Below are 12,961 nucleotides of genomic sequence, written 5' to 3' on the forward strand. Positions count from 1 at the left end.
TTTGAAATCCGTATGAGTCTTGGTGATTATTTAAGCTTTGGTCCCACGAGAACCTGTAACACATTATATCTAAAATATTTTTCAAACACCCAACTAGTGTTAAAGTAAGCAAAAAGATTCTACCAGCAATTTCTTGCGTACCAACAGTAAAAAAAGAGGTGCTGCAGATCCTCACAATCAGCCTTGCAGAGAGCACACATATTAGGAGATGGTCAGTGAGAAGACACTTTCTTTTGCATAATTGAGGAACAATTAAGAAGCCCAAAAAGCATGATCCAAATCGTTATATTAACCCTCTGAGGGATCTTGGATTTCCATAAGGGTTTCTTCAATTGCTTATCTAGAGGGGAGGCCAAAGGTAGATGATAAGAGATTTGATCGAGAAAGTTCCATCAGGTTCAATCAACCATGAACGCTTTTCGGGGATGTCCCGCACTATTCTCTTGGAAATGATGCTCCACAACTTCTGAAAATCAATAATTTCTTCCTCTTTTAAATATCTATGGAAAAAGGGACCATGAGGAGGTGGAAGAATCCCAATGCTCCATGACCGCCCATTGGGATTAAGGGCTATTCTAAATAGATTCGGGAAACTGACCTTCAAAGGAATGCTATCTAGCCAAGGGTCAATCCAAAATGCAATTCTGCTACTATTCCCGAGCTTATAGACTGCCAATGCTTCTACTTTTAGCCAAGATCTTGAAATGCTAATCCATGGGCTGCAAAGACTAAGGCTTACCTTTCCAGAAGTGTGCCAATTGAACATGTCCCTCCCAGGCTCCATAGGGAATTTTCATCATTAGGCACCATCCCATTTAGCTAGGAGAGCCAAATTTCTTGCTCTTAAGTCACCAAAGCTGAGCCCTCTATCCTCTTGAGCCTTAAGTCACCAAAGTTGAATCTTCTCCATTCATCCAACTTTCCTTGCATTTTGTCAATAACCGGTTGCCAAAATGACCCTTTTTTGGGATATCCTAAGAAGCACGGACACCGACACGCGACACGGCGATACGCCAATTTTCAAAAAAGTAGGACATGACACGTCGGGGACACGTTATTTTTTTTCTTATTAAAAAAATTAAATATATGTCGTGAAATAAACATATTGGGAAATATTCCATTTAAAAACATCATTAACAACTATACAACCATAGATAAGATGACTAACGGTCCAATGTCATAAGTCATAACAAGTTTTAGTAATTAGTTGAACACCACAAAAGTTACAAAACCACAAAATAGAATCAAAGAAGCCAAGCCATATTTTCTTCATTCTTGTCTAATGTCCTCTTAACTACTCGAAGCTTCATTCTGATCATCATTATCAGTAAAAATTATAGCTTCCAATTCTGGTTCGTCCAAAGATAAACTAGCTACTTCAAGCATTCCCCCATCTTCAAATGAATCAAATGAATTTCGAGCAATGTCCCACATTTTCGTCTCTCCTTTGAAATATTCGGTTCTTCTTGATAAAAGACGTAGATTGCTATGGATGTACACCAAGTCTTTTGCACATTGTGGTGTCATCTTGTTCCTTCTCATGGAGTGCACAAATGAATATGTACTCCAATTTCGCTCACAACACGAGGAAGATGAAGGTTGAACAAGTAACTTTATAGCTAGTGATTGTAAAGTTGGAGTAAAGGCACCATGGATGGCCCACCAACACTTCGGAGGCATATTATATTTATCACGTATGGAATCATGTTCAGCAAACTCTGAAGACATTATAGAGAAATTGGCAAATTCAATGTTCACTCTTGTTTGCTCATCCTCTGAATTAAAATATCTCTTGATACACTTCATCCTCTCTCTTGATACTTCTAAGTCGTTATGTGGTGGAACTCGAGTCTTGTCTTCTTCAAGCCATCATGCACTATAATACCTAAATAAAATTATAAAATATACCCAACTTTAGAGTGTGCATAGAAATTGAAAATATAAAATAAAGATCTAAGATGTCTTAGAATACCTTGGATTTAAAATTTGTGCCAAACAATGGAGAGGAGTGTTATTTTTATTCCAATGGTTAATCAAAATTTGATGCACCACTCCATTAAAAGATGAGGATTCATTTGCATGTTTTCCTTCATGTCTATAGATTGCCACCTTCACTTTTTCAATCATGGTGTCCCACATATCATATACCAAATGGAGGCAAGGTTTGTCCGTATCACAATCTCTGATCATATCATAAATAGGAGTAGTAAAAGAAAGAATATAATCAATCTTATCCCACCAAATATCATTAAGTACCAACTCCTTTACACGTCTTGCTTTCACCATATCATCTTCCCTGTAGCATTCCCATTTATCACTGATAACCATTGTTTGCAAGCCACCTTTAATGAGTTTAAATCTTCTAAGCATAATGATGGTAGATGCAAATCGTGTTTCTGCTTCTGAAAGTAACTTCAAAGACACAAACTCATTGAACATAGCAAGCCTCATGGAATGGTTCATGATAAAGTGCTTGACAAACATAACATCATTATAAATTTCAGAAATCCAGCTACACTCTGCAAATACATGTTGATTACTATCAGTATTTCTTGCAGCACAAATATTCTTCAAAGCAAGATTGAGGGTATGAACTACACAAGGTGTCTAAACTATGTTGGGGAACTGTGATTCAATAATTTGTTCTGCACCCTTACAATTTGCAGCATTGTTAGTGATTATTTGAATCACATTCTCATGTCCCACCTCATTTATAACTTCTTTAGGCTTTTATTTTCCCCGCGCCTTAAGTTTTTTATTCTTCTTCTCTGGTGTTCATCCTCTTTCTTGAAGTTGTACTTTTGTATGGACATGATGAAGGCACTGAGGGGGTGTCAACCTAGTTGAGATGTCCGGGTGCGCTTCCTGATCCTTTTCTTATTTCTTATTTCTTATCTAGTAGGCATGGGTCTCCCCTTTTGTTTCCTCTTCATGCTCTTTGTATAACTCTCTTGTACTTGGAGCATTAGTCTCTTTTTATATATTTATAATAAAGAGGCTCGTATCCTTTTCAAAAAAAAAACTTCTTTCATCAAATTTGCTATGAAGTATTTGTCTTTAGTTTCACCTGAGCAATCTACAGCTTTAAGAAACATTGGTCCTCCTTCTGTAATTGCCATAAAGTTAATCAATGGTCTCCTCTGCGAATCGCTCCATCCATCACTGACAATACTTACCCCCTTTTGAGACCATGTACTTTTCACAGATTGCAACAATCTCTCTATATTTGCTTTTTCTTTTTGGAGAAGAGTTGTTCTCAATTTATTATACTCTGGAGGTATATAACCCGACAAAGCATTATTTGCAACCAAAGCAAATGCGTACACATAATGTGGATTTCTAGCCAAGTGAAAAGGCAAACCTGAAGAATAAAACATTCTAGCTATCTCTGAATCCACTTGATCACGAATTGCCAAGTTAAATGACTTCTCTAGTGCACTAACATTTCCTTTCCATTTCTTTTGTTCCATTGTTGAATAAGAATATGAATAGCTACCCACCATACTTCCAGTTCCCGTTCCAAAAGATTGAAATTCAGTTTGCATATGTCGTGAAGGTGCTAAAGGAACTTGTTTAGGTGCATTCCTTGCAATATGCGTTTTAGCTTCATCTTCTAACTTTTGCGTTTCAGCAAGATCTTTAGGGGTGATTTTTTTACATATTCCAATCCCAAATCCACTTAATTTTAGTAGATGCGCCCTAACTCTTGTATAAGAACCTTTTCTATTTTCTTGACAAAAATTACATTGCCAAGAAATATTCCCCCCTCCTTCATTCAGTCTTTCATTTTTTGTATCATATTTCCATAACGGTTTTGTTTCATCGTCGGTAATTATTTTTGAATTGATTTCAGTATGACTTGAAGATTTTTTGCCATACTTTTTAAATAAAACAAAAAGAACAAAATAAGATTTAAATATTCAAACCAAAATAGTATGTTGGGAGAAAAACGCAAAAAAAAAAAAAAAAAAGAAGAAACAAACCAAATCACCGACGTGGAGAAGTTGAACGAAGTTTGGGTGAGGAGAAGTCGCCGGCGAGTCTGGGCGTAGAGAAGTCGGACGAAGTTTGGGAGTGGCGAAGTTGTCGGCGAGTCTGGGCGTGGAGAAGTCGAATGAAGTTTGGGCGTGGAGAAGTTGCTGCCGGCGTGTCTGGGTGTGGAGAAGTCGCCGGCGTGGAGGTTTGGGCGTGGCGTTTTGGGTGTGGGGACTCGGGAGTTTTGATATTTTGAAGAAAAGAAAAGTGGAAAGGAATAGTATATTTTGAGAAATTAAAATAAAAAACACAATAACCTAAAATTTTTGGGCTTGGGCTTGGGCTTGCGCTGATGCTTTTGGGTTGCTAACTTTTGTTTTATAAGCTTTCATTGTTTTTTCTTTTTAATTTTGCAATGCCGTGTCCCAATCGTGCCCTACCCGTGTCCCCGCCGTGTCGGAAATTTAAAAAAATAATAAAATATTCGACATGCCAGCTGGCGTGTCAGACACGTGTCAGACGCGTGTCGGGGCATGTCGGTGTCGGACACGACACTGACACTTGGCCATCTTAGGAGTGTCGGTGCTTTATAGGGGATATCCATCCAACGGTAAGCCAAGGTACAAGAAAGGAAGATATTCCACTTTACAATTAAGTTGTGCAGCTACTGAATTCAGCTTATTATCCTCTATATTGACCCCACAAATTGCAGATTTTTTCCAATTAACCTTTTGGCCGGAACACCACTAGAAAATTTCGATAGTTTTCCTTAAATTTTTTATCATCTCATCACCATATTTACAGAATAACAAGGTATCATCACCATATCAAAGAAGGGAGATATGCATCTTATCTTTTCCTACAAGAAAGCCTTCATATTTCTCTTTTTCATGCGGCCTTGCAATCAGCGTGCATAGAACCTCACTAAGGGGAATGGAAAAGGAGAAAGTGGGTCTCCTTGCCTAATACCTCTTGTAACATTAATTCTTCCTCTTGGTCTTCCGATAATAAAAATAGAGAACTTTGGGTTAGAAACGCAACCCATTATCCATGATATCCAACGAGAATAAAAAAAATTTCTTTGTAGAACTTTATCAAGAAACTCCCAATCCACTCTATCAAAGGCTTTTTCTAAATCGAGCTTTAGTATCCATCCTTTTTCTTCTAGGACCTATACTCTTTCACCACTTCATTGGCAATGAGGATAGGATCAAGAATTTGCCTACCCTTCAATAAACCCACTTTTTGTAGGGGTTATTATGCTTGGCATAACTCCTTTAAGTCTTTGGGCGAGAACTTTTGGTAATATCTTGTGAATAAATGTAGTTAAAGCTAATGGGCCTAAAGTCCTTAACCATCACTGTATCCTCTTTTTTCTGAATTAAATAAATGAAGTTCTCTTGAATTAAGCTTTCCATTGCCATAAAATTCCTAAAAAATTTGGAACACTGAGTACCAGAAATTTTACATTAAAAATTTCAACTCTTATATTTTTCTACGATGTTTCCTATAAAAAAAAAAAAAAAAAAAAAAAAAATTTTACAAATAAGAATTGGACAATGAGTCCAGCGAAGAAAAGAAAAAAAATTATAAACTAAAAAGAAGACATCCAATCCTATAGAATGATAATTACTGAAAATTCTCTAATCATATGCTAAAAGAAAGGCCTGTTCTGAAGCTTTGTCATCAATCATCTGCTAAAACGTAACCTTTTATTTAAGGAAACAAACTTTTAGTTGATATAATTTAAAGATACTAGAAAAATTATAAAGGACGTAGTTTAACATTTGAAATCATCCCAATGAAAGTCAAATAGGAGTATAACCCCCGAACATGTTTGTTAACCATAATAAATATGTTTTTTTTTTATCGGTGGGGGGGGGGGGGGGGGGGGAGAGGAATCAGATACTGATATTTTCTTTGAGAAAATGAAGATGTTATTAAATGATATTTAAGTGAACAAATGTAGGGGTTATGCCTAAATCATGAATTGCAGTTCTTGACTGTCAATTACTCATCCATTAACTTTGATAGTTCTCGACTGTTATTTACTCGTCTATTAACTTCTAATTTTTCTCCAATCACTTAATGCAATTGTTTGTTATTATTACGAATTACGTGCTTTTGCAGTTCTTATTTTCCTGTCCACTGATAAGTTTTTCATTAATAGAATGGTTCTCTCTTGAGAACGTATACGTACCTGGGGAATGATAGCAGCTATTCTGTGTCCAAAGAGGATGATGTTGATATTATCTTTCTGGATACCCTTTCATCTGATGAAGAGAAGGAGAATACTGCATCCATTCATGAAACATCAGATGCGTCAAATATTTCATCATCTTTGGAAAATGATCAAAGTACACTTCATAGTTTCACATTTGAAACTCAGGTGTGATCTTTGAAGTCTATTTTAATGTTTTGATATGATTTGATGTCATTCATCTACAATGGAGATTTGCATGTGGTGGAATCTGTCCATAAAATGCCCTTAAATTTTAAGTTTTTATCTTTTTTTTTGGGAAAAAATTCTAAGTACTTGAACATATGTTAATCTGTCTGCTTGATTTCTTCCTACTTTCCAATTTTTTTAGAACCGTTTAGCACATGCCCAATGAATAGGCAACTATGCACCTGGAATCCAAAAACTGATGTAAGAAGATAAATAGGAAGAGGTTTTTTTTTTTTTTTTTTTTGAAAAAGAAACAAGTCTCTTCATTAATATAATTTAATGAGACTAATGCTCAAAGTACAAGAGAGTTATACAAAGAGTATAAAGCATAAGACCTATGGATCAGGAGGCACACCCGGGCCTCTCAACTAGGTTGACACCCCATAATGCCCTAATGATATCCTACAAACTAATCTCGATTTAAAAGGATTCAAGGGTAAAACATAACCCTTACAATGAAACGAATAAAGATTCAAGAAAGACAGCTTCCAACCAAAAATACAACAAAACACCAAATAAAAAAGCAAACAGCCTAAAAGCAAGAGCAAACAATGCTGTATAGATAAACGCTCGCCAGCTTAAACAAAAATCTTGAATGGAATAGGTCTCAAATTGCTTGGATTGAATGCACCACAAAGAAGCATTCCAATGGGCTACTTCAAAGCGATCCAACCAGCCAAGGGTTTTATCATGAAACACCCTTTGGTTTCTCTCAAACCACAATTCAGCCAACAAAGCCTCGACCACATCGAATCAAATCAAACGAGGCTCTCTTTAAATGAGTTCCAATTAAAATCTGCTCTACATCATCTCTGAAATCATTGCTAAGCACCCATGAGGTATTGAAAATATTGAATAGTTTCCACCAATACTTAGTTGAATATGGGCAAGTGAAAAAGAGGTGGTGTAGATCCTCTCCATTCTGTTTACAGAGAAAGCACATGGAAGGAGACAAGCAACTTGGAGACAGCTTGTGTTGCATAATTGAGGAGACGTTTAGAAGACCAAAGACAATTATCCACACAGGAATGGTGACACATCTTGGACAATTTGACTTCTGATGTGAGCAATTATGTGCAAGCGAATGTGATCAAGTTATAATATATTAAAATGGCTTAAGAGGCCAAGTATCGTCCTCAGGGATCAAACAAATAGTTATTACTTATCTATTTAGAAATGTGTCGATTTTATCTAGGGAATTGGAAAGTTGATTTGAATTATTTTTGATTTAATTGCAATGAAACAAAATAGCAAGACATACTAATGTAATTTTGGAATAAAAGAGTGTTCTAAGGTATCGATTTCATTAAATACTTCATGGAACAATACTTAGGTTAATCATGGATATAAGCAATAATGAAAAAGGAGGAAGAAGAACACAATGTTTACGTGGAAAACCCTAAAACAGGGAGAAAAAACCACGATACTAGAATACTCTTTATTATTCTTTTCTATATCACATACACAAAAGGGCACCAACATAAATAGATATGTAGGAAACCTTAATACAGACAAGGGCAAGATGAAATTACTAAAACACCCTTAGGGTTCAAAGGTGAAGGCCCTTTTACTTTCAACCCTGCCCCTCAAGTTGGGGCATAGATGTCAATAAGACCCAACTTACTGACACAAAAATTAAAGCTTTGCCTGAGAAGTCCTTTTGTGAGAATGTCTGCGACCTGTTGACCAGAAGGGATGTAAGGAATACAAATACTACCATTGTCCAGTCTTTCTTTAATAAAGTGTCTATTGATCCCCATGTGTTTTTTTCTATTATGTTAAACCAGATTATTTGCTATGCTTATCGCAACTTTGTTGTCATAATAGAGCTTCATCGGTTGATCGCTATCCTGACACAAATCTTACAGAACTTTCTTTAACCAGATTTCTTCACATATTCCCAGACTCATAGCCCTATATTCTGCTTCAGTACTGCTTCTAGCAACCACCCCTTGTTTCTTACTTCTCCAAGTGACAAGATTTCCCCACACAAAGGTACAGTACCCAGATGTTGACTTTCTGTCTACAACAGAGCCTGCCTAGTCAGAGTCAGTATAGGCTTCAATATCTCGTTTTTCAGTTTTCCTGAATATCAAACCTTTACCAGGAGTAGTTTTCTAATATCTCAGGATGCGTTCTACAGCCTTCATATGATCTTCGTAAGGTGCTTGCATAAATTGACTAACCACACTGACGACGTAGGATATGTCTGGTCTAGTATGAGATAAGTAAATTAATTTCCCTACTAAACATCGATATCTCTCTTTATTAACAGGAGTCCTGTCAATAGACTCACCAAGCTTAGCATTGAATTCTATGGGAGTATCAATGGGTTTACATCCAGTCATACCTATTTTTCTTAACAAATCACGCGTATATTTCCGTTGCGAGATGGAAATTCCCTCTTTCGACTGTGCTACTTCCATTCCTTGGAAGTACCTTAATCTCTCAACGTCTTTAAAATCTCAAACTCCTCATTCATTTTCTTTTTTAGCCTGTCAATCTCAGTAGCATCATCTTCGGATACATAATATCATCCACGTATACAATGAAAACAACAATCTTCCTTGATATTGACCTTTTTTGTGAACAAGTGTGATCAGAGTGTCCCTGAGTATAACCTTGAGACTTAACAAAGGTAGTGAACCTGTTGAACCATGCTTTTGGAGACTGTTTTAACCCGTATAACTTACACACTTGGTGATCAAACTGAGCTTCAACACCTGGAGGAGGACTTATGTAGACGTCCGCTTCTAACTCACCATTGAGAAATGCATTTTTCACATCTAGTTGATGGAGAGGCTAGTCTTTGTTCACAGCCACAGAGAGAAGAACCTGAACTGTGGTTAGTTTTGCTACGGGAGAGAAAGTATTTGAGTAGTTTATTCCAAGGTCAAACACTTTAGCAACTAACCTGGCCGTGTACCTATCAAGAGTCCTATCAGACTTATACTTTATGGTGAACACCCACTTGTATCCAATTGTCTTGTGCTCGTTACGAAGAGACACACAATCCTAAGTATTGTTTTTCTCAAGAGCCTTCATCTCTTCCATAACTGTAGTTTTCCATTAAGGGATTTCCATTGCTACTTGTATATTGTTTGGTATCGTTACTGTATCTAGGCTCGTAGTAAGAGCTCGGAACTCAGGTGAAAGATTACCATAAGATAGATAACTCCTCATGGGGTAAGACCTAGTACCTTTCCTTAAGGCAATAGGAAGATCAAGGGAGGCATCCCTGCCTTTTACTTCGTCCGATCTTTCATTAGTAATTCCACATTCAGTCTCTAGCTGTAGAGTTTCACCTTCTGGTCCCTTTTCCACTAACTCATCCTTACCTGTAACAGTATCACTATCTGGAATTGTTGCCTCGATTCGTTTATTCTCAACCATATCAACATCGCACACAACTTTCTTGGTACAACCATCAGTACTGTCATTAGTTTTGCCATCCTCTCCCACAGTACACATATCATTCTTAGCACAAACATCAATATTATCAGAGACAGGAGTATGAGTACTACTATCATTCTCAACACAGATATCGAGATCATTAGTGATAGAAGTATGAGTACCTTGAGCTAATGCTGGGTCGGACTCATGGACCGTAACCAGAGAAACAACATGTGGCACGATTTCCTTCTTGAGATTTTTCCTATAGTATGTTATCCATGGGACCTGTTTGGTGGGTAAGACAGTGTCGTTAATATTGAAGATACAAAAGAGATCGAAGATGTGGACCAATTAGTCTCTTCACCAGAACTCTCCCCCTGAAGATGACTAATGAGAAAGAAGGGTATATCCTCAAGAAAGGTGACATCCATTGAAACAAAATACTTTCGAGATGATGGGTGATAACACTTATATCGGCGTTGATGGAGAGGATAGCTGACAAAGACACATTTCTGAGCACGAGGAGTAAATTTGGTACGGTTGGGACCATGAGTGTAGACAAAAGCAATACACCCAAACACTCGGAGAGGAACATTGAAAATAAGGCGGGTGGTTTGATATGACTCCTTGAAACACTCAAGAGGAATGTGGAATTTAAGAACGCAGGAAGGCATTTGGTTAATTAGATGTGTTGCAGTTAAGACAACATCCCCCCATAAATACGACGGAAGAGAGGTGGACAACATGAGGGACCGAGCAACCTCAACCAGGTGGCGATTTTTCCGTTTAACCACCCCATTTTGTTGAGGAGTATACGCACAAGAGCTTTGGTGAATGATCCTTTAGCCGCCAAAAAATCACGAAGGGTATTGTTGATGAACTCCCGCCCGTTATCACTTCTAAGGATAGAAATTTTTGTGTTAAACTGAGTTCCACGGTGGTATATAACTGTTGGAACAGAGATGATACTTCCGACTTATCAGTGAGAAGGAAAACCTATGTAAGCCGAATGTGATCATCAATAAAGGTCACGAACCAACATTTGCCCGTAGAGGTGGTAACAGAGGAGGGACCCCAAGCATCACTATGGACAAGGGAAAAAGGCTTAGATGGTTTGTCAGGTTGAGATCGAAACGAGACCCTAGCACAAATACACACATCATAAGACAAGGATGAGACATTATATTCTCTATAATATTGAATGAGGTACTCGATAATGCAGTTATGAATTGCAACTTTGCTCCTTGAAGGTTTATCTTGCTTCAAAGTTTTCCCTCTAATTGTTATTACAAATGCACTTTCTTTAGTTGTCCTTTTAATTCTATTTTCCTTAATTGTGTATATATATTTATGTGGATTACTTGATCATCAGGTGGTTTCTCCCGAATTTACATTCTATGATGGTACTAAATCTTCTTTAGATGACTTGTCATATGGCGAGAAGCTTCTTCGAGCAAAGTTGGATATAAGTTTCATGTAAGAGCATCAAATTTCTTTTTTATGTGCATCTTTGCCTTTAGCATTCTACATTTTCTTGATAAATATTTGCATGTCCATCAGAATAGCTCTAGAAATACTAAATGAATAAAAGGCCTATACTTATGTTTGATGGTATCAATAAGTGGCTGCTTGAGGTGTTGGTTCGGAATCAGGAACCTTGGGGTTCTTAACTCATGGGGTTGATTGGTTGGAATAAAATTTTTTGGAGTTTTTGAAGCCTGTGTTTTGGGTATAGGGTTAGGTATGTCTAAGGTTGGTTAGGGTTTATTTTTCCTTTTTCTTTTTAATTATTTAAGCTGTTCTTTTTAATCTCCATTTTTTATGACCTAATAATTTATTTTGAATTGCATATCAAGGTTTTGATCAATTTCGTATGAAGTAATTGTCACAACCATATTCAAATTAGAATTGTACCATGTGTATTCTGGTAAAAAGTAAAGCAACATTATCATGCACTTAAATCGTGAGCCATGCATTTTTTTTTCAAGTAATTTTAGAATTTAGTTTGAAAATAGTTCATACATGGTTCATTTCACCATGTCTAAAATTTAGGGAATTTGTATTTAACAAAAAGTTCAAACATTGAGAAATGAACTATATTTTTATTTCAAGGAGGTTTTAAAATTTTCATAAAGTTCAGGGATTTTGAAAGTGTATTGTACAAAGAGATTAGAATTTTCACCAGAAACAGCCGTGCATGATTCACACGTGCCGCCAGTTCAGAATCACTCTATCTCCACGCACCGGCGTGTGAGAGTGCGTGAGGCTGTCTTCTTTACTTTCGTTGGTTGGGTTCGTCTCGGGTTAGCTCTTTCGGTCCATCTGTGACTTTAGTTATACCATCTACTCGAGTGTGAGGTTGTTTGAAAAATACCCTTTTGTTCTTAGGGTTTGTGACTGTTTTGTTCTAATTTGCGGTTGTTTCATTCTTTGATTTACTTTACTTTCGATTCTGATTTGTTTAATTCTACCCGTGGGATCGTGTGTTGGTTCTTAATGGATGAGATGAATCATATGGTTGTATCCAATGTAGTTCCCTGAGCATTAAAGATAACAGAACATAAGTTAAATGGAGCTAATTACTATGATTGGCGTCGCACTATTCAATTTTATTTACTTAATACTGATATGGATGATCATGTGATTGAGAATCCACCACAAAATGATAAGAAAAAGGCTTGGCTTCGTGATGACGCTCGATTTTATCTTCAGATTAAGAATTCCATTGAGAGTGAGGTTGTTGGTTTGGTAGATCATTGTAATTATGTTAAGGAACTCTTAGAGTTCTTAGAATTTGTGTACTCGGGAAAAGAACACATCCATTGAATGTTTGAAGTTTGTATGCAATTCTTTTGAGCCGAACAGAAAGCAGAATTTGTTACAAGCTACTTTATGAGGCTTAAAAAGATGGCTGTCGAACTTGCCTTATTGTTACCTTTTAGCCCAAATGTCAAAGTTCAACAAGCCCAGCGAGAAAAGATGACTGTTATGATATTTCTGAATGGACTTTCACCTGAATTTGAAATGGCTAAAACACAGATTCTTTCTGATTCTAAGATTCCATCGTTAAAGGAGGCCTTTAGTCATGTTCTTCGTATTGAGAGCTCTCAATCTGGTTCGTCTGTTTCTCATCCTAGTAATGCT

The 12,961-nt window shown here is 36.9% G+C and overlaps 1 protein-coding gene and 1 pseudogene across 2 annotated transcripts in view; one reads left to right on the forward strand and one right to left on the reverse strand.

The window, feature by feature from the left end:
- LOC120074826 (calcium-dependent lipid-binding family protein) overlaps positions 1 to 12,961 on the forward strand; it is a 111,941-nt gene that overhangs the window by 59,904 nt on the left and 39,076 nt on the right. For both annotated transcript variants that reach the window (XM_039028028.2, XM_039028029.2), the window contains exons 35-36: positions 6,146 to 6,364; positions 11,190 to 11,293. In XM_039028028.2, the coding sequence (XP_038883956.2) occupies positions 6,146 to 6,364; positions 11,190 to 11,293 (323 nt within the window). The remainder of the gene's footprint in view (positions 1 to 6,145; positions 6,365 to 11,189; positions 11,294 to 12,961) is intronic.
- Positions 1,291 to 4,510, reverse strand: LOC150038336 (uncharacterized; annotated as a pseudogene).

Source organism: Benincasa hispida, chromosome 1 (genome assembly GCF_027475165.1).
Source record: "Benincasa hispida cultivar pf3 chromosome 1, pf3_genome.v1.1, whole genome shotgun sequence".
NCBI classification, from domain to species: Eukaryota; Viridiplantae; Streptophyta; class Magnoliopsida; order Cucurbitales; family Cucurbitaceae; genus Benincasa; species Benincasa hispida.